The 27,808-nt window shown below is 43.8% G+C and overlaps 2 protein-coding genes across 2 annotated transcripts in view; one reads left to right on the top strand and one right to left on the bottom strand.

Annotated features, from left to right (window-relative positions):
- TARBP2 (TARBP2, RISC loading complex RNA binding subunit) overlaps nucleotides 1–11,896 on the bottom strand; it is a 30,387-nt gene extending 18,491 nt beyond the window's left edge. Inside the window, exons 1-3 of the mRNA XM_018556211.1 lie at nucleotides 11,748–11,896; nucleotides 8,376–8,545; nucleotides 3,174–3,273 (exon numbers count right to left, since the gene is read on the bottom strand). Of these exons, the coding sequence (XP_018411713.1) occupies nucleotides 3,174–3,273; nucleotides 8,376–8,545; nucleotides 11,748–11,797 (320 nt within the window). The 5' untranslated portion in view covers nucleotides 11,798–11,896. The remainder of the gene's footprint in view (nucleotides 1–3,173; nucleotides 3,274–8,375; nucleotides 8,546–11,747) is intronic.
- Nucleotides 11,897–12,279: 383 nt separating this feature from the next.
- LOC108786836 (pleckstrin homology domain-containing family A member 3-like) overlaps nucleotides 12,280–27,808 on the top strand; it is a 26,210-nt gene continuing 10,681 nt past the window's right edge. Inside the window, exons 1-4 of the mRNA XM_018556218.1 lie at nucleotides 12,280–12,352; nucleotides 18,906–19,022; nucleotides 19,438–19,593; nucleotides 24,375–24,511. Of these exons, the coding sequence (XP_018411720.1) occupies nucleotides 12,313–12,352; nucleotides 18,906–19,022; nucleotides 19,438–19,593; nucleotides 24,375–24,511 (450 nt within the window). The 5' untranslated portion in view covers nucleotides 12,280–12,312. The remainder of the gene's footprint in view (nucleotides 12,353–18,905; nucleotides 19,023–19,437; nucleotides 19,594–24,374; nucleotides 24,512–27,808) is intronic.

Here is a 27,808-nt window from a genome sequence, read left to right as displayed (position 1 = left end):
CTTTGATACCTCCCTTTGATCCACCAGGGCTTCAAAGGAACACAACTCTATTTCACGTAGAAGTCTGTACAGTCTCCTTGTACTAGGAACCAGTATATCAGTCGAGGGGCATAACTACAAATCATGGGGCCCCATATCAAAACTTTGGAGCCCCCCAGCTAACTCTCTCTGTAGTGTCAACTGTGACAATACGTGTCATTGACTTTAACAAGAAGATTTTATCAAGGACAGGCAGTAGGAGAGCTGACAGCACAGTCAGTACACTACTATAGAGCAGTGGTGGGGATAAAAGTTATAGTAGCACTAGTAATAATAATAACAACAACATTTTATAATATAATAAAATGAATAATACTCTTGCACACACTTACTCTTCAACCCTAATATAAACACTGATCATAAAGCTAGATAAAAATGGAAAATGTTGAGTTTCAACACCATACAACACCATAACTTATACAACTGTGCTAATTTTTAGGGCTGACTAAGAGAAAACCCTCCTTGCAACCTAGTATTTAACCCCTTCACAACGACAGGATTATACCGTCGCGCTCGTTCAGTTAATTAACGACCGGTGACGGGATAACCCCATCATGCGGTACAGTGAGTGTTTGTCTGTGGAGGGACCAGCGATCATTGAGTTACAGCTGTTGATGGGTCCCTCAGGGTCCGAGGCAGATCCTCAACAGTAGATAGCTGATCGCTGTGATCACAGAGCCGTGGCAACCACAGAGCCGGCAGCAACTCACTGTGTTGTGGAGCTGCGGGCCGGCTGTGTTACAAAATATCTCTGAGAATTCATCTGACAGCCCAGTCACGGATGAGACACAGCATAGAGGCAGCATTAGGATCTTAAAGGGGCAGCAACGTACAACATGCCAGGGTACAGATTTGATATGCATTGTTCTTTGCAGATTGTGTTGATGTTCTAGCAGCAAAGAGCAATATTGTTTTTATATAAAATGGCAGGAATATGACATGATGATGATGTCAGAGGGGGAGGAAGGTACTTTTCTGATTGGTTGGTTGCACATTTACTCTTGTATATAGGTTTGTTCTCGATGGTATTTTGTATCACTCAGTTTGCCTGAAGAAGGGACCAAAATTGTGACATACCTTTCTTTTGTCAATAAAGAATTGACAGAATTCGCTGTGCACTGGTGATTATTTCTTGAATTTGCGGTGGCACCCGCAGTCATTACAGCACCCAACCGATATTTGGGGTTTTATCCGGTCAGGAGTGCAAGGGGATTCTATGAAGTGTGTCTGTTTATGCAAACACACATGTTCATATATAAGCCACAACCTGGCATGTCAACCTTGGTGGAATGTTAAAAGTTGACAAAGTTACATAACCAATGTACCGTTTCAGTAATTAGGGGCCTGTATTCTCTAACATTAAGAGACCAGAGCATTAAATCAATGTCAATATCCATGGAGTGTGAAAACATTCATCATAACACATTAACTATTCTATTCTACTGCTTCAAGGACTAGCGGCCTTGTCGTGTGGATAGTGAGCCCTTTTGTGGCCAGTCTAATGGCTTGTGGCGGGCTTTTGTCTATGAAGATCAACTGCAGATCAAATATATCTCACAAGCATCTCAAACTGATGCCATCAACACAAGCCCATCGACATGGTCCTAACATTTATATCAGAAACTGATCAAACAGCTTTTTTTAGGCTGTCCATGTAGTTACCCAATCAATGTTACTAAGATCTAATGACAGCATTGAAAAGGTGAACACACAGTTAAACTAGAGTTACATCTGTAACTCCTAGTGGATTTATAGGCTGTATATGGAGCTCAGTGGAGGCTGGATGACAGGCAGACCTAAGTCCAGATGGAATGGGATGTCTTGGATTATATGGAAGTGCCAGAGTTATAGTACTGTATATAGTGTATTTTTAATTAAAGTGATCTAGAACAGGATATATTACAAATAATGGATCCAGTTGTTCTCAGCATGTCTGGAAGCCAATATGGTAACACTGCTTTAACCTCAACTCTAGCTTACTAACAGCACAGAGTGTTCTAATGTCATTATAGAATGCTAAATTACCATTTACACACCAGTAACTAGCAGAAACAATTAGCACTGTTGGGTTCTTAGTTGTTTTTTTGCTGGTTAGAAGCTGTCAACATTTTGATAAAGTAGGTCTCTGATTAGCTCTAATTCTGGAAATGCTGTGTTCATACTGCCTACACAGCATTATGGAAAAGCAAAACACAAAAAAGGATGCAACATGCACACTTCCCCATGTTTTGTCCCTTTAAAATTGCTGCAAGTACAAAAAGATACCCGTTGATCCACCAGAAATTGCTGGACCGAAATCCCAACCAGCATTGTCAGCCCTACCTGCTAGTCTACAGCACTCCACGTGTCTTCACTCCTTCTCTATCCAAGTCCTAATGCATGCGTTGATTTTTATTTTCCAGCAAAATAATGCTGCTGCCCTGATTGCCTGTCAACACACTGTGTAGTGAAAGGGTTCTTGGGAGATGTAGCTCTGGGGGCGTGCCTACAACAATAGAAACTGATCTTCCAGTAGCTGCTCCCTGCAAGACCTTTACAAGTCTGGTGATGTCACAGAGAGTAGTAAAAGCGGTTTCTCGCTACAGAAACAAGGAAAAAGGTAATAACGTAGGAACATGATACAAAGGGGGAAGAGTTTGGGGTTAAATTTGGTTAATGCATTTACAATCACTTTAACAATCAAGAGGCTTTAGAGCAGTGGTTCTCAACTCATGGGTCGCGACCCAAAAGTGGGTCTTATGCGTGTGTACTTAAAGGACGATTGTGCCATACAGGTTAGGTATCACTGCGAATGTGAAACTATTTTTGGGTCGCGACTTAATGACCAAGGACAAATGTGGGTCCTGAGGTTACACAGGTTGAGAACCACTGCTTTAGAGGAGATATACCAGGGGAAATGTCAATAGTATAACATAGAAGTGTTTACTTCTTAATGAACTATATCATTGCAGAGTTTATCAATGGGATTTCTCATAAATATCCAATCAGCCGTATTCAAAAAAGCTGATGAACTGTCATCTGTATTAAAAGGTATATTTGAGACACAACACAGAGGTGAGGGCATCATGCACACTTTCCAAGCAATCATCAGTACATTGGACCAGTGTCTCCAACACAGGCAGGAGACTCCTCACCTGTTATCTTCACAAATCTCGAACATATCAGAAGCCTTGAGAAGAGAGAGAGCCACTTCTGCTGCTTTGTGCTTGGCTGCCTTCTTGCTGGGTCCTTGACCTAGAAGAACAGAGGAGAAATATAAGAAACTATTAGCTCAAGTGCCCTGCGCTTTGGATTTGATTCCTGAGCAGAGTTGACATGTCACACCTCCAGGACTTCTCTGTAAACATTCACTCAGCTACCGTACAAAAATAAGCAGCAACATAATCAAGCTCCCAGAGGGCATGATGTACGGCAACCCTTGTTATAATCATGTGTTTAGGCGAGAACTGATGAAAACATTGCATTTACAGCTAAATGTGTGCGTTGAATGTGACTTAGCACAAGTGCATTCACTGGCATAGAACGCTGACAAGCCTTGCATTTTTCTTTTGTTTGATTTTTACACTAAGCTATATAAAAGTATTGATTCTGCCTTGCTTTGATGAGCATTGCAGACACTCGTTAAACACAAGTTATGTTGCTCTCCTTTTTTTTTCAGCGCAGGGCATCGCTCATCAATGCAACGCACTGGTCTGAACTAGAGCTGCAGCTAACGATTATTTTCAAAATCGATTAGTTAGCCGATTATTAAGTTCGATTAATCGGTTAATCGGATAAACAATTAAAAAAATGAGGAGGTGCGGCGTGGATGCGGGTGGGCGGGTCTGGCAGCGGAGAGCGTGAGGTGGGGAAGAGGTGCGGCGCGCAGCGTGTGTGGAGCCGTGAACAGGGCCAACTGATCGGAAGCCGATTAATCGATTATTGAAAAAGTTGACAACTTTTTCAACTGTGCATCCCTAGCTTCTCTCCTGCCCACTGGGCACCGTCTGCAAGCTATGATCTGTGTCCCCTCAAATCCCGCCTGTGATCTGTGTCCCCTCAAATCCCGCCTGTGTCGGCAGCAAGAATCCGAGCTGATCCAGCTGCAGTCATCCATCAGGGAGCAGACAGCCGTCAGGAGGCTGAGCGGTGCTAGGAGTAGAGCTCAGCTCCTGTGACAGGCAAATCGGTCAGGATGGAGAGGGGAGCACAAACACTCAGTTATTTACCAACACTGATCACTGAGAACATAGTAAACTTACCATATCCCTAGTTATGAATAAACATCACTTCCCTTTCATTTATGAATAGGGACATAGTAAATATTTACTATATGCTCACTTTATGAATGGACAGGAAACAGTTCAGTACAGAGGCTTCCTGTCCATTCATGAATGAGTTATTAGAAAATATTTACCATCAACCCAGTCATGAATGGACAGGAAGCCTCTTTACTGAGCGGTTTCCTGTTCATGGAGTGCTGGGGCTGCAGAAAGACATTGAGGACTCAATCTCTTTTTCTATTTTAAAAAGGGAAATATCAGGTGTCTGTTTAGACCCCTAATATTTCCCCAAAGCACCCAACAGTAAAGTAAAAAAAATTAATAATAAAATTTCCGGGAGTCCCGTCGGAGATCCAGTGACACGGACATCGACGTCACCGGACTCCTCCCCCCTTCCCGAAGTGGCTGCGTCGGCTAACGAAGGGAAAGGGGGAGGAGTCCGGTGACGTTGATGTCCGTGACGGCTAACAAAGGTTAGGGGGGAGGACTCCGGGTCACCCGACTCCTCCCCCCTCCCTTCGTTAGCCGACGGAGCCACTTGAGCCGGTGAGTTTGCCCAAGAAACTTGTTCTGTTTAATAGGTTATACTTACATGTAAAGGGAACATCACTGTGCAGCTTGCCAATTGACATCGAACCTTTCTTCTACAATCTTCCCAGCTGGCCAGTGTGCCCACAAGTGTGGACCAAACTCCAAGGCATTGGCCTATACACATACAGCACAGCAATGAAGTAATAAAATGAACTAGGATCACGGTAATCCAGCACGTTATTATTCTGAGTTGCCCCACTCAAGCGGCGGCCATATTGAGTGGATAAGTACTATCCTTGTCGCACTCCTTACCGATATGTGCCTTGTAGTGGTGGGTGCTCGCAGTGACCGCGGAAGGCGCCGTGAATGTCAGCAATTGTAGAAATGTCACCAGCACACCAATCCTTTTAAGATAGCAAAAGCTTCATTTTTGGTCATATGACAAAAAACCTCAAAAAATTAAGCTTTTGCTATCTTAAAAGGATTGGTGTGCTGGGGCCATATTGAGTGGGGCACGTGAGATTAATAACATGCTGGATTAGCATGATCCTGGTTTATTTTATTACTTCAATGCCGTGCTGTATGTGTATAGGCTAATGTAGTTGGATCTGTATGTGCGTTATAATTAATCGAAGTTAATCGATTAAAAAAAATATCGATTAATCGAACAAGAAAATTTTAATCATTACCAGCCCTAAAAAAAATAATAATTTTTGGCTTCAGCCAAGTTTTTAAATTTCAGTTTAGGTCTAAATTTTCATTTCTGTGCATCCCTATAAAAAAAACTCATAGCCCCCTCCTTGTACATCAGAGACCCCCCCACCCCCTCCCCCTTTGCATTACAAGTCCCTCTATTTCACCTACTATCATACCACAGGAGCCGCAGCTGCAGGGCAGAGAGCGGGAGATGGAGCAGGACTGGACGGAGGCAAACGTCTGTCCTTTTCTGAATGCATCCCACCCCCCCTCAGTTAGCATCATTCGTTTCCATGCTGCTGGTGACGAAGACCAGATCAGAAGACCATAGAAAGGTATGACACTGTGCGAATATTTTTAGGCATCCCTGTGGAAGACAGAAGTCACCCTGGTTGAGAAAGGCTGATCTAGACATACATGTGTAAATGTCATATTCATAACTGAAAGCTTATTCTTCCCCAGACAGTTGCATGTGTGGTTTACGATCACTTGCTTGCGTAAAGAACAAGGCAAGCAAAGTGGCCACAGATTAGCCTATATTGTGCCCTAACAAGGCAAGCAAAGTGGCCACATATTAGCCTATATTGTGCCCTAAGAAGGCAAGCAAAGTGGCCACAGATTAGCCTATATTGTTACCTAACAAGGCAAGCAAAGTGGCCGCAGATTAGCCTATATTGTGCCCTAACAAGGCAAGTAAAGTGGCCACAGATTAGCCTATATTGTGCCCTAACAAGGCAAGCAAAGTGGCCACAGATTAGCCTATATTGTTACCTAACAAGGCAAGCAAAGTGGCCGCAGATTAGCCTATATTGTTACCTAACAAGGCAAGCAAAGTGGCCACAGATTAGCCTATATTGTGCCCTAACAAGGCAAGTAAAGTGGCCACAGATTAGCCTATATTGTGCCCTAACAAGGCAAGCAAAGTGGCCACAGATTATGCAAAAGTCTTTATTTATATGACATACTACCCTGCTGTCATGCTTCTGGAGACACTTAATAAACCAATACAATTTCAAAACTGGAACAAGGGTGTTATTATGCTGAATATGCAATCAAAAGGGGTGTGATAAACATGACCTGAATAGTCACTATTATTAACACTTGCATATTAACCGAGTCTAGCACACTTATATAAGAGTACTTGAAGGCCAACACCTATGATTTCTAACAAGGTGAAGCACTGTTTGACATACACTAAAAAGCTAGAGAGATATGACTTCATCATCATTCAGCAATTCCCTACAAGATATAGGTAATGATAATTACAGATATGAGATGGCAATTGGAACTGCTGGCCGCCTGTCTTGTAATATAGCCCTCTATAGTTACCTTCTAATAGGTCACTGTACTGGGTGGCCCCCGGGAGTTGCAGAATCCTGGTAGGACCCGTTCACTAGCTTAGCCTTATTTGATGGACATAAGGCTAAGCTAGTGATAGTGGTACAGTAGAAAGGCATCATGGCACACTCACAAACCAGCATGTAAAACAACTTGTCTCAACACTAAGGACAATGACAGAGGTTTGGATACACGTCTTCTGCAAAGGATGTGTAAGCCACACTGCCGCGCCAAGGCACCTCTTATAGTGCGGTCCTAACTCTAAACTATGAGAGTCTCCATCTTGGAGCACATGGGGGCAGAAGATATCAAATTGGGTGCAGGCCTGTCAGGAGGACGCCCCACCTCCTTAAAGGTACAGAGACACACAAGGGATCCCGCACATCCCATTGGCAGCTGAGAAACCCCATGCGTCGCTGCACCAAATCGGTAAAGCAAAACAAACGACAAACGCACTCAACAATTTGTAAGCTAGTGATAGGACCCCCCCCCCCATTCACACAATTCCAATAGCATGTTTAACTTGTGTACAGGAAAAGGAAGTATATGCGACAATGAATAACTAGCACAGAGATTAGCTTTAAGGAAACAATAGTGATCAGCCGAAGAAATCAATCTATTTCACACCATCCTTTTCTCTTCTCCTGATACTGGTTGTGTACAGGGTGTCCGCAATGATCTCATAACATCTACAAACATCCAATTGTTCCCTTTGAGGCTCTTTTGACAGCTCTATGATTGGGGACGGGGCTTATTCTCAACTAGAGCAGAAGTCAGGGCCCTGTGTACAGCCTGCGCCTATTGTCTACAAGGACACAGGGTTGGATTGGAAAACAAACACAGGTACCGTATTTTTCGCTAAATAAGACGCACTTTTTTCCCCCCAAAAGGAGGGAGAAAATGTGCCTGCGTCTTATGGAGCGAATCCCGACGCCCGAGACATGCAGTTTCGGGCGCCGGGCGAGTAGTAGGAGCCACTGCTCGTTTAATACGAGTGATCTAATGAGATCACTCGTATTAAAGCCGAGCAGCAGCGGCGGCGGCGATCGAGTTCAGCAGTAGGAGCCACTGCTTGTTTAATACGAGTGATCTAATGAGATCACTCGTATTAAAACCGAGCACCGGCGACGATCGAGATCACCATAGAGCAGACGAAGAACGGACATTCTTCGTCTGCTCTGTGTGATCACCGAGACCGTGGCGCTGTAATCACAGCGCCACCTGTCTCAGCGGTCACTAACTGCAGCTTCTGTCACAGCTTCTGTCATAGAAGCTGTGACAGAAGCTACAGTCTGTCGAGTGCTCCATAAGGCGCGCCGGACCACCCTGCGTCCTATGGTCCGGTGCGTCTTATGGACCGCAAAATACGGTACTTCCATGTACCACAAGGTGCCCAGACTTCAGCACTGTTGTGTGTTTTAGGCTAGAGCAGGTTTAATTGAAAGTAATGCAATGGATGAGAGATGCAAGGCTTTTCACCTCTAACAATGGAGGATGAATAGGACTGACCAGTGCAGTTGATGTCTCCAACAGATACACGGAAGGTAAAGTTGGGTTGATGTGCTTGTCCCTCAGCTTTGAGCAGGTCATACACGGGGGTCTTTCCTACCCGAGTCCCATACTCTTGAAGCAAGCTGATAGGGGTCTTCCCGGGACTCGACGCCAGCATCTGTTCTACACTATATGAAAAGGAAGGAAAACAAATGATGTTCAGTATTCACATGATGGCAAAGAAAGCATGAGCACTGATACTGTATATACAGTACATCTGTAAACTCTCTGGACTGCAGGCCACAAAGAAGCCTGAACTAGAGTTGAGGTTCAAACTTTCAGACTGGTATTCTTAGTACTGACACTGGGATACATCAGGCAATAAATGGAAGTCTCTGCAGCAAACCCACTCCGGTCCTAAAGCAGTCAGCCATTTGTTCTTTACTGTAAGGGCAGGTTCACACCATTTCCCGGACCAGATCTGGAATGCAGGGGATTGCGTTTTGCCATGATTTTGCTGCATTCCGGAGCTTTTTATTTAGCTCAAAATGGGCTTTCAGGTGCGTTTGCATGCATTTTTGATGCATTCCAGTGCGTTTGCATGCATTTTTGATGCATAGCTACATAGTATTTGAGGTTGAATAAAGACATAAGTCCATCAAGTCCAACCTATTGTGTGTATGCATTTATGTTTGAGCAGGTGTGTGTATTAGTCCATGTGGGATTTTGCTCTTAGGCGTACCTGTACCCCCTGTATGTTATGGTCTCCGAGGAACTCGTCCAGCAGTTTCTTGAATGATTCCACACTCTTAGCCAAGATCACTTCCTGCGGCAGCGAGTTCCAGACCTTAACCGCTCTAACTGTGAAGAACCCCTTGCACCCTGTGTGTTGAAATTTTTTTTCCACCAATTTTTGGTTGTGCCCTCTGGTCTTTGTTACGGAGCTGACCGTAAACAGTTTGTTACTGAGGTTGCTGTCCCCCTTAAATAGTTTATACAAGAAGATCATGTCCCCCCCTTAATCTCCTAACCTCCAAAGAGAACATATTTAATTTTAACAACCTTGTTTCATATTTCAGGTCCTCGAACCCCTTAATAAGTTTGGTTGCCCTCCTCTGGACTTTTTCCAGCTCAAGGACATCCTTTCTGAGTATCGTTGACCAAAACTGGACCGCGTACTCCAGATGTGGCCGAACCAGCGATCTGTAAAGTGGTAAAATTATAGATTTGTCCCTGCAATACATTCCCTTCTTAAGGCAAGACAGGACTCTGCTTGCTTTGTTTACAGCAGCCTGGCACTGCAAGCTATTCTTCATTCTGCGGTCTATAATGACCCCCAAATCCTTCTCCGTTTCCGACTTTCCTAGTTGCATACCCATAGGTGTATGGTAAATTTGCCTACTTTTAACTCCAAGGTGCATTACCTTACATTTATCGACATTGAACTTCATCTGCCACACAGTTGCCCTGTCCCCGATTTTCTCCAGGTCCTCCTGTAATGTCACAATGTCTAAATCTGTGTCTACTACCCTCCCAATTTTAGTATCATCAGCAAACACTGAGATATGACTTCTCACTCCCTCCCCGATATCATTAATAAATAGGTTGAAGAGCATGGGGCCCAGCACAAAAGCCTGAGGCACGCCACTCATGACTTACGCCCAGTCTGAAAAGGTGCCATTTCCTGATACTCTTTGTACACGTTCCTTCAGCCAGTTTTCTATCCACGTGCACACTATTTCATCTATGCCCATACCCCTTAGCTTGTATAACAAGCGTTTATGTGGCACCGTATTAAAGGCTTTGGAAAAGTCCAGATATACTACGTCCGCCGGCCTCCCCCTATCCAGATCTTTACTCACCTCGTCCTAAAAGGTCAGCAGGTTGGTCTGGCAACAACGATCCTTCCTAAATCCGTGCTGCACATCAGTTATTATGCCATGATCCCGGACGAATTCCACTAGGTAATCCTTAATAATTCCCTCTAATAGTTTACATACTATGCATGTCAGACTAACTGGTCTATAGTTCTCCGGTTGGCATTGTGACCCTTTTTTGAATATAGGAACCACATTAGCCTTTCGCCAGACGCTTGTCACAGTCATTATCGATTCCTTAAAAATGAGGAACAATGGTCTCGTTATCTCCTTGTTCAGTTCCTTGAGTTCCTTGGGGTGTAGATTATCAGGTCCTAATGCTTCATGTGCATTTAGTAGTTTAAGCCTTTGTTCCTGTGCTCCAGTGCATTCTATACCTGACAACATAGGACATGCAGTATTATTCTGGTCTGGAATGGACTGCACTGGTGTGAACAGAGGCCAGAAATAGCACAGGGATACATTCGGATGCATTTTGGGTCCAGAAACAGTCTGGTCTGGAGATGATCTGGATGAGGTGTGAATGGGCCCTTGAACCATGTCAGAGGAGAACATTACATATACCATGCAGTCTGTCATTTGTAATAAAATAGCATTCATACGTTATCCGAGTCCAAGCTGTAAGAGGCTTTGACGCTGACAGGAGATCCACTTCCTTCAGCAGGGTGACAACACAGTGACAGGATAGTACACAACACTGACAGGTGTGTACACAGAGGAGGACAGGACACAAAGCTGACAGGTGTGTAAACAAAGGAGGATAGCACACCAATGACAGTACACAGAGGAGGACAGGACACCGATGACAGGTGTGTACATAGAGGTGGATAGTACACCAATGACAGTAGAGAGAGGATAGGACACTGATGACAAGTGTGTACACAGGGGAGGTCCCTGATGACAGATGTGTACACAGGGGAGGACAGGACACTGATGACAGATGTGTATACAGAGGACAGGACACTGATGACAGATGTGTAGACAGGGGAGGACACTGATGACAGATGTGTACACAGGGGAGGACACTGAGGACAGATGTGTACACAGGGGAGGACAGGACACTGAGGACAGAAGTGTACACAGGGGAGGACAGGACACTGATGACAGAAGTGTACACAGGGGAGGACAGGACACTGAGGACAGATGTGTACACAGGGGAGGACAGGACACTGAGGACAGATGTGTACACAGGGGAGGACAGGACACTGAGGACAGATGTGTACACAGAGGAGGACAGGACACTGATGACAGAAGTGTACACAGGGGAGGACAGGACACTGATGAGGAGTGTACACAGAGGTGGATAGTACACCGATGACAGTACACAGGGTCAGTCCCCCTAGTAGGACTGTACAGTGCTGACACCGGTCAGTGCACACTATGAGGCGCAGCGTATGGTAGTAGGCATGCAGGGTGCAGTAGTTGACTTGTACAGCACTCCACCGGTGCCATGTACACCGTGCCGCTCTCCCATCCTGACACGCCCACTTCCGGGGAACGCTGCACTGCCTACCTGGGACACCCGGAGCACGTCTGGTTGTCACAGTCCTCCGGCTCACTCATTCCCTCCTGCTCTCCGCTCTCCAGCGACAATGGCTGGGGCGGGAAGCCGAAATCAGGGAGGTAATCTCGTCAAGACCCATGGCTCGACGGGAATTGTAGTGACAGCGACTGTGAGAAGTCTTCCCGGGTGCAGTTTATCAGACTACATATCCCAGCATGCACCTCCTGTCCTCCAATTGCCATAACAGCCAATCACAGCCGGGTCTGTTTTTAAAGTGTCAGAACCGCAGTGCCCACACATTGGAAGGACGGTGACGACACGGCCCCTCTTCACAGTAGAGGCACACAGTGGTAGAAACAGGAATGCAAACCACGCCCATTAATCCACGCGGCGCTCATTTCATTTTCTGATAGGTCTAAGCATTCGTTCTAGACTCCACCCGGTACGTTTTCAGGGGCTCTATTGGCTTCTGGTTTCGGCAGCCACGCCTCCTAATTTCCTATTGGCTGTGGCGGCACACTCCTTTACGGATTGATAATTTCCCAGCAGTGGCAGGCTGATCATACTGCGGGACATGGAAGGATCGCTAATGAAATGGACCAATTACCTGTCAGGTACTGGAAGCATCAAATCTCTATGTAGGGGGGCCCATACTTAACGCTGTGTACATAGAGCAGTATAGAGCTGAGTGTCAGCCCTAGGAGTATTGTGCTCTGGGCTAGGGCTTGCTTGGACTTGTAGTTCTTTCTGAATACAGGTTAGTAAACACATGCCTGCAGCTGTTCTAGGGAAATGCTGGCTTTGCTTTGTATTGACAGATGAGCCTCTATTTATGATTAAAAGCTTCGCAAAATACTATGGGAGGGAAATTTATGGAGACTGGAGCAGACAGAATCTGGAGCAGTTGTCTATGGTATCCAATCAGATTCTAGCTTTCATTTTCAAAGCTTAACTGCACAAACTGAAGAGAAAAGCGGCTTGGTTACTATGGGCAACTGCTCCAGGTTTGATAAGTTCAGTAGGGTGCAGGAAAAGTGGTGGTGATGCCTTGTCGTGGCATTTAGATGATCAGATGTCATGTGAAGTCTGACACACACTGCCGCCATCTTTTCAGGATTACGTCACACTGGTGACAACTAGCCAGTCACAGGGTCGCTATGTATAGCAGAGCGCATACTCACCCGGTGTCGCCTCCTTGCTGTCATGAGTGACATTCTGCAGTATTTCCATTGGCAACAGAGTGACCACTCACTCATCAGAAACACAGGAAGACACCTGCTAAGAAATGTTCTAGAAATCATTTTTAGTTTTGTTAGGACCGGGTCCCTTTTATGTGACCAATGACAATGCCGATATTTCATGAATCTTTCCTTTTATAGGTCTCCTTTGTACTCTTCCCCTGACTGCTGGTGCTGACTTCCATTGTAAGGACAGCTCTTTGCCTTCAGGGTCCTATGGAGCCACCCTTACATGTGTGCTCCCTACACAGAGAGAGAGAGAGAGACTCCAAGCCCACGCTATGACAATGACTATACCAACATGCACAGGCAGCCTAGGAGGACTGACAGGGCACAGGTGGGGGAGGAATTATGGGACATGTAGTCCCATGAAGTGGGAACAGGGGGGCTGCCTCCGACGTGATGAGTGCACACTGCCTGACTAGGGAAAGCAGTGCACAAGAACCCAGAAGTGTGCTGGTGAACAAATAAAATTAGGGGTATTTATCAATCCTGGGGCAGACACAATCTGGAGCAGTTGCCCATAGCAACCAATCAGCTGCTCTCTTCCATTTTTAAGTCTTAACTGAACAAACTGAAGATAGAAGCTGATTGGTTACTGTGGTAACTGCTCCAGATTGTGTCTGCTCCAGCTTTGATAAATTCCCACCACTGTTACATAGTTAGTCAGGTTGAAAAAACCTATAGAGATATAAAAAGAAGAAAAGCCTAAACAGAACGCTATGCCCCACAATTACCCCACTGCTGAGCCAGAGGAAGGCGAACATTGTGTTTCTGGATATCTGGTTACATATCTGTTCCTGTGCTCTACAGATTTATAAAATGTAATGAAGCAAAAACATTTGAGGCTTTAGTGCTCATTTTTGTCTAAGGTCAAAAATAGAAAAGTTCTACTCGCATGATCCTAAAAGACACGATTATGAAAGATGACTCCATCCATAGGGTGACAACACTGCAGCACGGATTTACTGCAGAACAAACAGCATTGTCACCCTATTAAAGGAAGTGAGCATAAAGTGGAACTACTGGCAGGATCAACAGGTAATGAGAAGGCCCCGGCCAGGAGCACCTGTCAGGGTGGCTCCAGGGAGACCTGCAAGGCGACAGAACCAACATTATAGGCCTCTGGTGGGCAACTCCGGCCCCCCAGCTGTTGTGGAACTACAAGTCCCACGAGGCATTGCAAGACTCAAGCCACAGGCACGACTCCCAGAGGCAGAGCCATGATGGGATTTGCCGGATGGAGTTGCCCACCTCTGTTATAGGCAGAAACCTAATTATGCTACGGACAGAGGGGGGACACAGAAAAGGGTCCAGGAAACGAGCATCAACATAAGGTATGCTGCTACATTTCTCCTGGGAGGGTGTAATACAGGGGTAGGCAACCTCGGCACTCCAGCTGTGGTGAAACTACAAGTCCCATAAGGCATTGGAAAACTCTGACAGGCATGACTCCCAGATGCAAGGCATGATGGGATAGTAGTTTCACCACAGCTGGAGTGCCAAAGTTATCTACCGCTGGTTTAATGAGACTTTAGATAAGGAGCCTATTTAGTACATGGGCATACAGCCAAATGCTCGGATATGTGTTTCTTGGTGCACCATATAACCAGGATAGGTCGAAGTTTTGGTAGTCAAACATGACATCAATATTGGAAGGGGCAGAGGGAGCACTGTGACACGTGATACATGTAGAAGAACAGGCTTGACCACTGAGGTGTGAGTACAAGGTGGCGTTTACCTTTCACTCTGTACTATGGAATACATTTTGTTCCCAGTTGAGGAGGTTGGATTTCAGATTGATCGAACCGACTGAAGTGCTGTGTGCAGTCATTGCAGACTAGACATTGGCATTGATGCATTGATTCATTTTTACTCCTCAGCAGTCTTTAGCACCAAGAGTACAACGTTTTGTGAAGTTTCCAGTCCTGTATGGGTCTATTAAAGGCAAAGTCCACCTTTTACAGATAAAATGCACACACATTTCTAACATGTACATGTCTTATTTTGTGCATCGGAAGCAGTAAAGAATTGTAACCGTGATCAGTGGATTGCAGGTGCAATGCTACGGCTCCCGCAGGTTGTATCTTCATTGACAGGAACGGGAGAATGTACTTTATGAATGGACAAAAGAAAAATGTCCACTTTGTCTTACATTCTTTTCTGAAAAATAGGAGTGCACTTCCTGGCACGTGAGGATGCCTAGGCATTGCTAAGCCTACTTCCTTGTAGCTGTATATCTGCAGTGTGACATCTCAGGCACTGCTGCCTCTGACTGCTAATCATAGGAGATTTGTAGTAAGAGTTGGTGATGTCACTGCTGTACTGTTCACTGTTCTCCTTGCTGGAAGCTCTGACATGAAGCAAAGTTCTGCCTCTACCAAGATGGCCGCCACCACACAGAGACACAGTGCAGAACAAGGGGTGGTAAATCAGTACTGGTGAAAGATGATCAGCTGCAGGGAGACCACAGGCATTACCTGTGACTAGTCATTTGCCCTCTGCCTGCCTTGCCATGGATGAAGGTATGTGTCACTGACCATTTTGCGTGGACTAGGGTCAACTCAGCTCGCGCCAAGCTGGCACACATCCCTACTAGACGTCCTTATATACCAGGAAGTACACTGCTCTTTTTTTAGGAGGAATTCCATTCAAAAGGTAAGTATTTTGGGGCACTGCTTAGCCACAATTACCATTTCTAGATGTTCCATATAACACTTTCTGAGTTCAGGTTTCAGGATCCTATTCATTTATGAGGCGGATATCTACATACTTCCCTGTGGATCTAGAAATTTTCATTGCCCTCATATCATGCAGGAATATATACATTGAATACACGGCCTGGCAGTAATAACTCAGCATTGCTTCCTTACCTGTACATGGAGTATACAAATATGCACATCGGGTCAGCTTGATAAGCCTCTGTGTTTACTTTAGGGGAGAGCTACTTCACATACGCCTCAGTGTAGGGAAGGGAATGTACACTGTTTTTGTGTATATTTACTTTCTTTATTCCTTAGGTTTAAGACTAAAATAACATTCAAAATATATATTTCTAATTTTTTTTAATGGAATATTGCATCAGAGAAATGCCTCATAACCCCCTTCCCCCTGCTTGAACACATGGTCTTGAATGCAATGCACAGGAAAAGGCTGCGTCTGAACTGCTTTGCCTGCAATGGAAGAGCAAGAGCAAAGTCGATCAAAAGCCGCAGGCCTGTCATCCACAATGTATCATTCAGGGAAATAGTAATGTGCACGAAAGTCCATGTGTTGCAATCCAGGGTGTTGTGGTGTAGACAGTTGCCACCAGAGCTGGTGTCCCCAAAGCAAGATTTTCTCTCACCTTCTGTTTTGGTGACAACTATAACATTATGAAAATGCGCCATCACTTTGTGCCCCAATGACAGTGGTCACCGGAACAGACAGAGAGGGGGAGTCTCCCCAGCGGGGGGCATAGACTGCAATAAAGGGGGATATTTAAATATGGTTCCTGTAATTATTGCAAATATGTTATTCTACTGAATGGTTGCCCCCTCACTCCGAAATATTATTTGATTGGAAGACGGTAGCTGTTATTTTCCTAATGTATATGTGAATGTGGAGCTTTCTAAAAAACTAAACACACCTAATGGTGGAGGAGAATCTATGATCATACTTATTCCTATAATATGAATACCCAAGCGGGTATACATGTGGCTCTCTATCATCAGTACAATCAGTCATGTATATTGTGTGTGGCCCTGGATCAGGTGCATATAGATACAAGAGGGGGTTCCTTCAACAGAATTCTACTTCTACAGAGGTGGGTGGGCACATTGGATAGCTCAAGCCCTCTCAGACATTACCATGCTGGATAAGTGTTCCAGGGTAAGACCCATCATCAGTTGACAGGTCCACATAGAGTGCCATGTGCCACAGGATGCAAAATACCATAAAGTCACTCACACTCCGTTTGTAGATAGCAGTCAATCTCCTTTAATGACTGAACACGGTCACATAGGCAAAGTGACGTTTTGGGACCAGGCAATCCCTTCTTCAGGAAAACAACATTTTGAAAATGTGCCACATGATGCCATTTGGATCAATATATCATTGGGGGAGCGGGCAGACACGTGACAGAGGACTTAGGGTCACACTATTTCATCCCCTGCCTCTTTTTGGTGGGGTTGTTCATCCTAATGGAACTTCAATTGGTCGCAATTATGTTTTTATAAGCATTTTTTTTAAAGGAGAACTATGGGGTTAAGGCTTTTCCCCATAGTTCTCCTTAGGGTAACGGGAGGACACAAACTAGCGTCCTCCCGTTACCCTAGGCTCAGTATACCGCGAGCTGCGGTATACTGAGACGCCGCAGTATACTGCAAGCTGCTGCTCGCGGTATACTGAGACGCCGCAGCTGAAGCGGATCCCGACAATTATGCCGGGATCCGCCCAGCTGCGTGACTGACAGCTGGCTCTGCCTATCTAGAGGCAGAGCCAGCTGTACCCGCCACCGTCCGTTCTGCCAGTCAGCGCTGGCAGATCGGAGCGGGGAGGGGGGAATGTGTTCGCTCACCTCCCGATCTACTGAGCCGACCTGTGACAGTCTCATTGTCACAGGTCGGCTAGAACTATGCTTTTGACTCACCTCATAGTTCTCCTTTAATAAAAGAAACTTTTGTAATACATATGTGACATTTGTTTAAACAAATAAAGTGGTCTTTGACTAAGATGGTACCTTATTTTTACACTTGTCTTATATGTAAATATTATTCATGCAATCAAAATCTTTATATGACTTGTTTGAAGTGTGAGAAAGGTGAGATCAGAGGGGACGTGTTTAAGAAATGAAGACTTATATGGAGGAGTCAAAACAAAATAACAGAATAGAGCAGGTGGACTAGGACATACATTGAATGGAATGTTTTCATATCTTCAGCCCCTCACACTGCTTAATTGCTGATAAATCTTCATAAATTGTACAGTGAGATAGTAATATGTAGACTTGTGCGCCATCAAAAAATTTGTTCTGTTTCTTTTCGGAATATCCGTTATTTCGTATTTCGTAATTTGTAACTGAACTCAATTCGGATTCGTACGACATACGAATTTTCGTTAGTGGCGGTTATATTTTCGTAACTTTACGAACATTCGTTATGATGAAGTTAAAAAGCAAAATACCTTTGTTAATATTGGAGTGGTAGTTGTTTTTTTTATCCGAAATACTAATTCCGTTAACGGATTCCGAATTCCGTATTTCGGACTTTAAAAACAACTACCATCAACTCCAATATAAATGTACTTTGCTTTTTACCTTCAATATAACGAATGTTCGTAATGGAACGAAAATACGTCAACGGAATTTCGTATTTACTGCCTGTATTTGTAATGCAACTCTCAGCAGCAGAAGAGAACCTCTGATTGGTCAACCAAAACGAAATACGAATTCCGTTAACGGATTCCGTATTCCGAATTCCGTATTTCGGACTTTAAAAAAAAAACTACCATCAACTCCAATATAAATGTACTTTGCTTTTTACCTTCAATATAACGAATGTTCGTAATGGAACGAAAATACGTCAACGGAATTTCGTATTTCCTGCCTGTGTGTGTAACTGTGTATTGTAATGCATCAGCAGCAGCGGATCCGTATCTCGGATTAAAAAAAAATCTTGTCATGTTGTTCAACCTCATTTACAGGGGTAATATTAGTTCCTGTTTCAAAGAAATTCGGATCCGAAATTCGTTAACGGAATTTCGTATTTCGGATATAATTCGGAAACTGCCATTCGGATTTCGGATGCTCCGAAATTCGGAATTTCAGGAAAATTCGTACGAATTTCGATTCGTAACGAAACGAATCGCACATGTCTAGTAATATGTGTAGCCAGTGTAAGAATGATCACTGTATGTTTTCCCCATACATTTATGTCTTTGTTCTTCATAGGCTGGCAACCACGTTATTTTGTATTGGACAGGGGCATCTTGTCTTACTATGACTCACAGGATGACGTTGGAAAAGGAAGTAAAGGCAGCATTAAAATGGCTGTGTGTGAAATCCAAGGTCAGATTTGTATTACTTTTCTTATTATGGATTTGTATATCACTACAGTATAGTACTAGATTCCTCTGTCTGCTAGTACATGTGGATGTATAATGGCTGAAGAAAGAACTGGTCCTGAAAGCTTGTATATCACTAAAGTACTTGCATCTTCTGGATAGAAGAACATATCATTGTCCTATGAGTGAGGAAGGAACCTAACTGGCCCTGAAAGCTCTGGATCTATTACTACCCTAAGCAGGAAATGTAATTAATTGGTGATGATATAGTAGGTTAGAAATTACATTTTGACAGCTAAAATGACAGAGAGGAGAGTTGTGAGATCAGCTCACTTATTTATTAGATATTGTTGTTTTATGTGTGTTGTCTTATTGTACACACGTGCTATGTATAAACAATCTATTTCCATCCCTTGCAGTGCACCAGGCTGACAGCTGCCGGATGGACCTTTTCATACCAAGAGAGCAATGCTTTTACTTGCGTGCGGAGAGTGCAGCTGAAAGGCAGAGATGGCTGGTGGCCCTGGGCTCTGCCAAAGCCTGCCTGGGAGATATCACCACCCAGAAAGCAAAAGGCATGTAAGGACGTCTGTTCAAAGTGGAGGGAAAAAATTGTTTCTTGTGGTTTTCATATAAGTAAACCTACTAAGACATTGGTCCATATAAAAGCAGCTTTATCTGGCTATGTGTACTCTGTGTTTCCAGACCCATTAAGGCTTCATTCACACCTACATAGTAGGTTTCGTTTAGAGCAGTGTTTCTCAACCTTTTTCCAGTCACGGCACCCTTTAAAAGTATGCAAAATCTTTAGGCACCCCAGGCTAAAATGTAAAAAAATTACGTGGGGCACCTCCAAAATCCATACCAGATCCTTATCCTAGAAGGACCCCATGCAAAAAAAAAAACCCAATAAAAAACTGCAGTCCCCCCCTTCACATCAGGGGACCTCTCTTCATATTACAGTTCTCATTGCCCCTTAACATCAGAGTCCTACCTTACAATCTTCAGCACAGTGTGGCTGCAGAAGCATGGTGGAAAGCGGGAGTTGGAGCAGGTCTATAAAGAGGCGGAGTTTTGTCCTCTTCTGAATGCTGAAAGGACATCCTGGATGGGAATGTGTGACTGGTCACGTGGTCACACATTTTAACGTAATCACGCCCACTTTTTCGGCGGTGGAATATGTGACCGGCAAAAGGGGAAGAATTCCAAAGCTTTCTCAGCTGTTCCAGGGCAGATCGAAATCGCAGATTAAATGTGCAGGTGAACCGATCTTCCCTGGAACAGCTGATCGGTCCTGAAATGTCGCTTCTATCTGACTTTGTGGAATGTGAGATCGCACTCACACAGTCGGATAAAAGTGACATTTCAGGACCTATCAGATGTTTCAGGGCAGATCGGTTCTCCTGCACATACGATCTGCGATGCCGATCTGCCCTGGAACAGCTGAGAAAGCGTTGGAATTCTTCACCTTTTGCCGGTCATATATTCCACCGCAGAAAAAGTGGGCATGTTTACGTTAAAATGTGTGACTGGTCACACATTCCAACCCAGTCACAATCTTTGATAGAACACCGGCTCTCCTGCACCTTGGGAATGCATGGCGCTGTGCAAAAAATGTAAAGGAACCCCTGACAAAGCCAGAAGACACCCTAGGGTGCTACAGCACCATGGTTGAGACTGGCTGTTTTAGAGTATCCTACAGCAGGAATACCAAATATGCCGTTTAGAAGCGACAGATGTCACCAGTTCATGTATTGATGGGGTAGCCGAATAGATCACTGACCCTGGAAACGTGTGACAGTGATTTATTCCTAACCACATGTACTTGTATCACATTCGATTACATGCAGAGTGCCAGCCGACTGCCACTTTCAAATGCGGCCGCTGTCACCCAATCATTAACTTCTAAATGGCATATTTGGGATTCCTGCCTCAGGAATCCCTTAACACGCACCTACTGTGTAGCTATGAATGAAACCTAAGGAAAGATTTTCACTTTGCCCATTGTGACATTGCCTTTGGAAAGGCCCCCCCTCCAACCAACTGAAACTTGCCTTTTAAGCGATAACCCACTGCTCCTTCCTCCAACACAGGATGCACCTAAATAACCCTGTGTTGGAGCCCAGAGGGATGTCCCCCCCCTCTGTCATGTATGATTAGCGCTAGACCCGAGCAGTGTTAAATGGGAGGAGGTCACTTGCTCCCTCATACCCAGAAACAGTGAGTATTTTGAGCTAGCTGAGGTTGGAGCAGTGGAGAGTGCTAGAGAGGTAAGTATCAGTGGGTCAGGGGAGTCTTTTCATAGACATTGTCACCTTCCCTGAGTAAGCAATATTATAATGCCTTTGTAGTGCAATGTCACATGGTCCATCAGTGTGCCACAAATGTCCATCTAGATCAGGAGTGGGCAACTCCGGCCCTCCAGATGTGCTTTAACTACAAATCCTAACATGCCTCTGTCTTTGTAAGTCATGGCTGTAACTGCCAGTCTTGCAACGCCTCATGGGCCTTGTAGTTCCACAGCAGCTGCAAGACCGGGCTTGCCCACCCCTGATCTAGACCCTAAATCTATATTTGCCTACTAAGGTGACTAAACTTATGTTGTATCTTTTAATATATGTAACTACTTTTTATTGTGTTTAAAATGTAAATTGTGAAGCAACCAACAAGCTTAGAGGTAGACAGGTAGCCCATAATGTTGTACAGCCAACTTAGTGTGAGTCTGACACACTTGAGACATTGTAACTGAGAGCAAGCTGCGACACTGTAAGGCCCAAGAACTGAGCAAAAGAACTAGTCATGGATTCATTTGAATGCAAGCCCTGTAAGAAGATCAGTTAACTCTTAGGGTGCCTCATTTTTCTGGTAGCACATGGAAAAGTCTGCTGATAGTGGAAGTCTAAAGGCAGAGGATCAGCATGACAGAAGGCTAACATTCTAAGAAGGAGAAACTAATGCTTAATTATTATGTAGGCAACGGATGCTACATATCGCTTTCCTTCAAAGATATGAATCTAAGCCATAGGGGCGAATGCAGAGCGATGGTTCCTGGCGAGTTTGTCGCTGGCATAAGGCGCTGCCATTTGTAGCAAAGCCATAGAGGTAAATGTAGAGCAATGGTTCCTGGCGAGCGTGCCACTGATATAAGGCGCTGCCATCTGTAGCAAAGCCATAGAGGTGAATGCAGAGTGATGGTTCCAGGCGAGGTTATCGCTGGCATAAGGCGTTGCCATTTGTAGCAAAGCCATAGAGGTGAATGCAGAGTGATGGTTCCAGGCGAGGTTATCGCTGGCATAAGGCGTTGCCATTTGTAGCAAAGCCATAGAGGTGAATGCAGAGCGATGGTTCCTGGCGAGCTAGTCGCTGACATAAGGAGCTGCCATTTGTAGCAAAGCCATAGAGGTGAATGCATAGGGATGGTTCCTGGCGAACTAGTCGCTGACATAAGGAGCTGCAATTTGTAGAAAAGCCATAGAGGTGAATGCAGAGCGATGGTTCCTGGCGAGCTTGTTGCTGACATAAGGAGCTGCCATTTGTAGAAAAGCCATAGAGGTGAATGAAGAGCGATGGTCCCTGGCCAGGTGATCGCTGACCTAAGGAGCTGCCACTTGTAGAAAAGCCATAGAGGTGAATGCAGAGCGATGGTCCCTGGCCAGGTGAAGCCATAGAGGTGAATGCAGAGCGATGGTTCCTGGCGAGCTTGTCGCTGACATAAGGAGCTGCCATTTGTAGAAAAGCCATAGAGGTGAATGAAGAGCGATGGTCCCTGGCCAGGTGATCGCTGACCTAAGGAGCTGCCACTTGTAGAAAAGCCATAGAGGTGAATGCAGAGCGATGGTCCCTGGCCAGGTGATCGCTGACATAAGGAGCTGCCATTTGTAGAAAAGTCATAGAGGCGAATGCAGAGCGATGGTTCCTGGCGAGCTTGTCTCTGACATGAAACGCTGCATAAACTCAATCTCTGAGCTGCAAAATGTAAAGTTAGTGAATTAGCGATTCCATAGAAAATAACTAGGATTTTCTTTTTCCAAGAGATCACTTAAAAGAGAGGATCACTACTAATAACTACCTGTCTGAAATGGCCTGAAGCTGGCACATTTTCTGTTTGTAGAAATTGTTTTGATAAGGTTTATAAGTTTATAAACTATCCAGAGTTCCTAAGGTACCGCCCTGTTTTCAAACATTTTCTTTCTTTGTTTCTTTTACCACACATTGCCCATTGATTGCTGTATTTCTCAGAAGGAGTACATTGCAGTTGTGTTACTAAAGCGCCTGTATTACTACAAAGGTCTTGAACTATTATACATCTACTTCGTGGCCGTACAAAAATTAACTGATCATTTACCCGTGAGCTTTTTTTTTGGGCAGATCAGCGTGATTTGCCCCTTTTTCCTATTGAGTCTATGGGGACAAATCACGTTGATCTGCTCAAAAAAAAAAAAGGCTCATGTACTTTTTTTCCAGCAACAGGCTCTTTTCTACGTGTGACGCTACGTTGCGGCGTGAACAGGGGCAATATAAATAAATGGGATTTCTTGTGTTGAGCTTTTCAGTGCTGGCAAATCAGAGCCACAAACACCTGTGGTATGAACCGGGACTTCGATGTAAATACACATGCGTTTTTTACATGCTCACCCCTTCTTATCTGTTTTCAATGTCATTTTCATGTTAGGACTTCATTTACATATGTAGGCGCATTGGGCAAGTATGCGCGTAAACATGAATTCACACATGTACATGCTTAAAACGTATGTCCTCAGATGCAGATTTTTCCACTTTTGAGTTGTGTATCTAAACACAGAGCATGTTTACACACCTGTGTGCATGGACCCATTGAAAACAAAATACCTGCTTTCAGATCCCTAAACGGAAAACCTTTTTTGCATTGCGTTTTTTGTTTTTCTTTTATATGGCCGTGTACAGGAGGCCTTAGTAGTACATATTCAGCTTACTGAAAGGGCTCATGCACACGTATGTATTCAAATACTTCCATCTATGCTGAATCTTTCTGCCAGAAGCAATTTATTGAAGCCAGGCAACAATTTCATGGTTGCCGTTTGGTACCAACCATTATTACCTTTGTATAATATTGATCAGTGTTTTAGGAAGACCTTTACTTGTTATGTAACATTCCTACATGCACATACATGTAGGAATACATGTACATACATCTATCTAGTCAAAAAGACAGACCTGGCTGACTTACCAGAGCAGCTTTTATTGAGAATTATGTATTGGTAAAGTGTATGCGCTATTTTATGTAGTATCTCTATATGAACTGTTAAAGAACTTTTATCACTCCATGCTGCAGTGATTTATTTTTATGCACCTGCTAATGACAATGTACCTTCTACAGGATTGATCTCAGATAGCGAATGCCTGGGACGGAAACTGTCAGAGCTTCGGCTGTTCTGTGATCTTCTTATGGAACAAGTGATGGAAGTAAAAGGAGCAGTGGATGCAGATGAGCCAGGAGCGGCTCCTGACAAGGAGGTAAAGTAACTGTAACAATCGTAAAGCATGACACACCAGACATGTACAAGGACAATACTAAATAAACTTATGGTTAGGTCTCTCCTGCATGACAGAAATGTTAGTAGACTGGCTGAATACATTTGTATTGTAGTTAGGCCCAGACTGCATATTTCACCACAATGCTTTATGGGGTCAGACAGTCTTGACTAAACCCTTTGGGCTGAAATATTAAAGTGTAGTCAAAATAAAAAGATTTGCGATATTATAGGAAACATATAGAAATGGTAACTGTGCACTGAAAATGTACCTTTTGCCTGGAATTCCTCCTGAAAGATAGCAGAATCCTACATTTGCCTACAGCTGCCTAATAACTGTATATCTGCAGTGTGAGATCATCTAAGGCATCGCTGCCCCTGTTTGCTAGTCACACTAGATCATTAAGATTTGGTGATGTCACTACTGTGCTGCTCACTGTTCTCCTTGCTGGAGAGAAAGCTGTACATAAGGACCTGCAGACAAGCATCTCCTTGCTTCCACTTTATGTGTTTTCTCAATCTGTGCTTTCTAAACCTTACCTGCTGCTTGAATATTGCTCCGCCAGTCATCAGATAACCAGCTATCGGGATGGTAGCCTTGACATGAAGAAGCAAAACCCTGTTCCTCTACCAAGACCACCTTCACATAGAGACACACTGCATAACAAGACATGATAAGCCTGTAACAGGTAAAAGATTAGCTCTAGGGAGACCACAGGCATTACTGGCATCCTTTTTTGCCTTTTGCGGGCTCTAAGTCTTGGATGACCCACAATTCAAATGTATCAACCTGCCCTATTGTCTCCTGTAGTGGTTTTTTTTCCTCTTGAATTTTGTGCCAGATACATACATTTTCTCTGAGACTAATTCAGAATTTTGTATCTTTGGAACCCCATGAAGCAGTGTTCTAGCCATAGACAATATGGCATGTAGAAAATGGCAAACAATCCAGCCGATCTTTCTTTCCTATGACCATCCTGTGAGTAGTCTTGTTTCTTAGCTGAGAAAAAAAAAGTTGTTCCATAATATTCTCACCCTATGAGAAGATTTGAAAAAGATCTGGGGGTAATTGTAAACAATCCATAGGCAGTTTGGTCACTTCCTGATCCTCCTAAAACTGCAGTTCTTGGGAAGAAATGGTTGGCATAGCCACAGGCTTTAAGACTAATTCATTACAAGTAGCTGATCATGAATTTCAGTTTTATTTTCATGGGATCTAATCTGCAAGCTGTTTGTGCTGCAGATGGGTATTTATAGGATCTGCTGGTGTAGAGGATTATAGTTCATTTGCATATGAAATTGTAGATAAAGCCAGGCAACTTATGCCCACAACAAGAATGCAGAGGTCTTGCCAGCTAAAAGAGGTAAAGGTAGAATTATTTCTGTGGAAAGCTATACCTATAAGATGGTTTGCCTTGACTGGACATTGTTATCTATGACTCTAAAAGACCCATCCAATTTTAACTAAAGTCAGATTTTCATTTTTAATGTACAGTGGAAGAGTTCTGATTGGTTTCTGGGTCACTGTACAGCTATTTTAGCATTATTACGCCTGCATGTGATTTAAAACCATCTAGATAGGTAGCTCTTATTACACCAGGTAGCTCTTATTACACCAGTCAACATTTGCTACTGCAGGGAGCTTGTGTTTTGTGTTTTTAAAGAACACTTTTGTCACAAAACAGGTTTTGCATGATGACTGTACATTATATGGCATTTAATCACTTACCATGGCTAGTAGGGAAAGTGAGAAAAATGGAGCGTAACCATTTAGTAGAGGCTACAAAGCTCTTTGTCCAATTGAACAGAAATGTCATTAAATCTATTACTGCTGTATGGTGTAGCTTGCTATGAATTAATGTATGTGTGTAAATTATTACATAGTTACATAGTATTTGAGGTTGAATAAAGACATATGTCCATCAAGTCCAACCTATTTGTGTATGTGTATATGGTCCTATTGGTGTGTGGTATGTATAGGTCCCTTGTGTGTTCTAAATTTTAAGAGTACTTGTACCCCTGTATATTACGGTCGCTGAGGAAATCGTCCAGTCGCCTCTTGAATGATTCCACACTCTCAGCCGAAATCACAGCATGTGGCAGCGAGTTCCAGACCTTGACCGATCTAACTGAGAAGAAACCCCTTCGCCCCTTGTGCTGAATTTTTTTTCTCCACCAATTTAAAGTGGTGGCCTCTTGTCCTTGTCATAGAGTTAATTGTAAAAAGTTTGCTGCTAATGTTACTATCCCCGGTAAACATTTTATACATGAAAATCATGTCCCCCCTTAATCTCCTTTTTAATATCATTATTTCATGCTTGTAGATTAGATTTCTGTTCTGTTTCAGTTCAGTGCTACCCTCTGATAAAAGAACTTTGAATGAGCATAGTGCGCGTGTGTGTGTGTGTGTGTGTGTGTGTGTGTGTGTGTGTGTGTGTGTGTGCGTGTTAGTAGCCTATGTTATCAGTGTTTGCCTTGGTTTCTCATCATTAAAGAGTCAGTCTACTGGGAACTGAAACCTGTATATCAACAGGATAAATTACCCATCTCACCTCCTATATCACTTGGGAGCTCTGGTGACAATATTTTGGTACTCTAATTGCTAACCACCTATAACTGAAATATGCACTGATATGTTAAACCTGAAAGCCAATCACGTTTGTATGTTAACGCTCCATTCACACAGGCTTTAGGCTGCAGTTGGGGGTTCATGCGGCAAGTACCTACAGCGCACTAAACTGCAGTTCGGGATAAATGATTGCCCCTGGATGCACACAGATTTCATCCAGGGACAATCGTCTGTCTCGAACTGCAGGTAGTTGTTTCAGGTAAGAATCCATGCAGACTGCCGCTGACGGATGTGGCCGCTGTGCTGTTTCAAGTCAAGGACAGGCTGATGGAGGCTGCATCTGACAGCAGCAGTCCGCATGTAATCATACATGAAACATTTACCTGCAGTTCAGGATAGAGGACTATCTTTCGGATAGATGATTATCCATCCTGAACTGAAAACAAACCATAGGCATCTACCCCCCCGCCCCCATCAACGGAGAATGGCAACCGGATGGCAGGGTTAGCTTTATTTTTTTTATTGTTTCTTTATTTTTTTAAACTTTATCACATTTTTATTAATTTTTTTACTTTTTTACATTTTTAGCTTATCGTTTACTTTTTTTTATTTTTTATAATTTTTTAATCTTATTATTGTTTATTTTTTAATTTTTTTTCTTATTTTTTACTTCATCACCTTTTTTATTTTATTTATTATTTCTTATTATTT

The sequence above is a fragment of the Nanorana parkeri genome, unplaced genomic scaffold (genome assembly GCF_000935625.1).
Source record: "Nanorana parkeri isolate BGI_ZX_2015 unplaced genomic scaffold, ASM93562v1 scaffold228, whole genome shotgun sequence".
Lineage (NCBI taxonomy): Eukaryota > Metazoa > Chordata > Amphibia > Anura > Dicroglossidae > Nanorana > Nanorana parkeri.
This window is presented reverse-complemented; position numbering and strand designations above follow the sequence as displayed.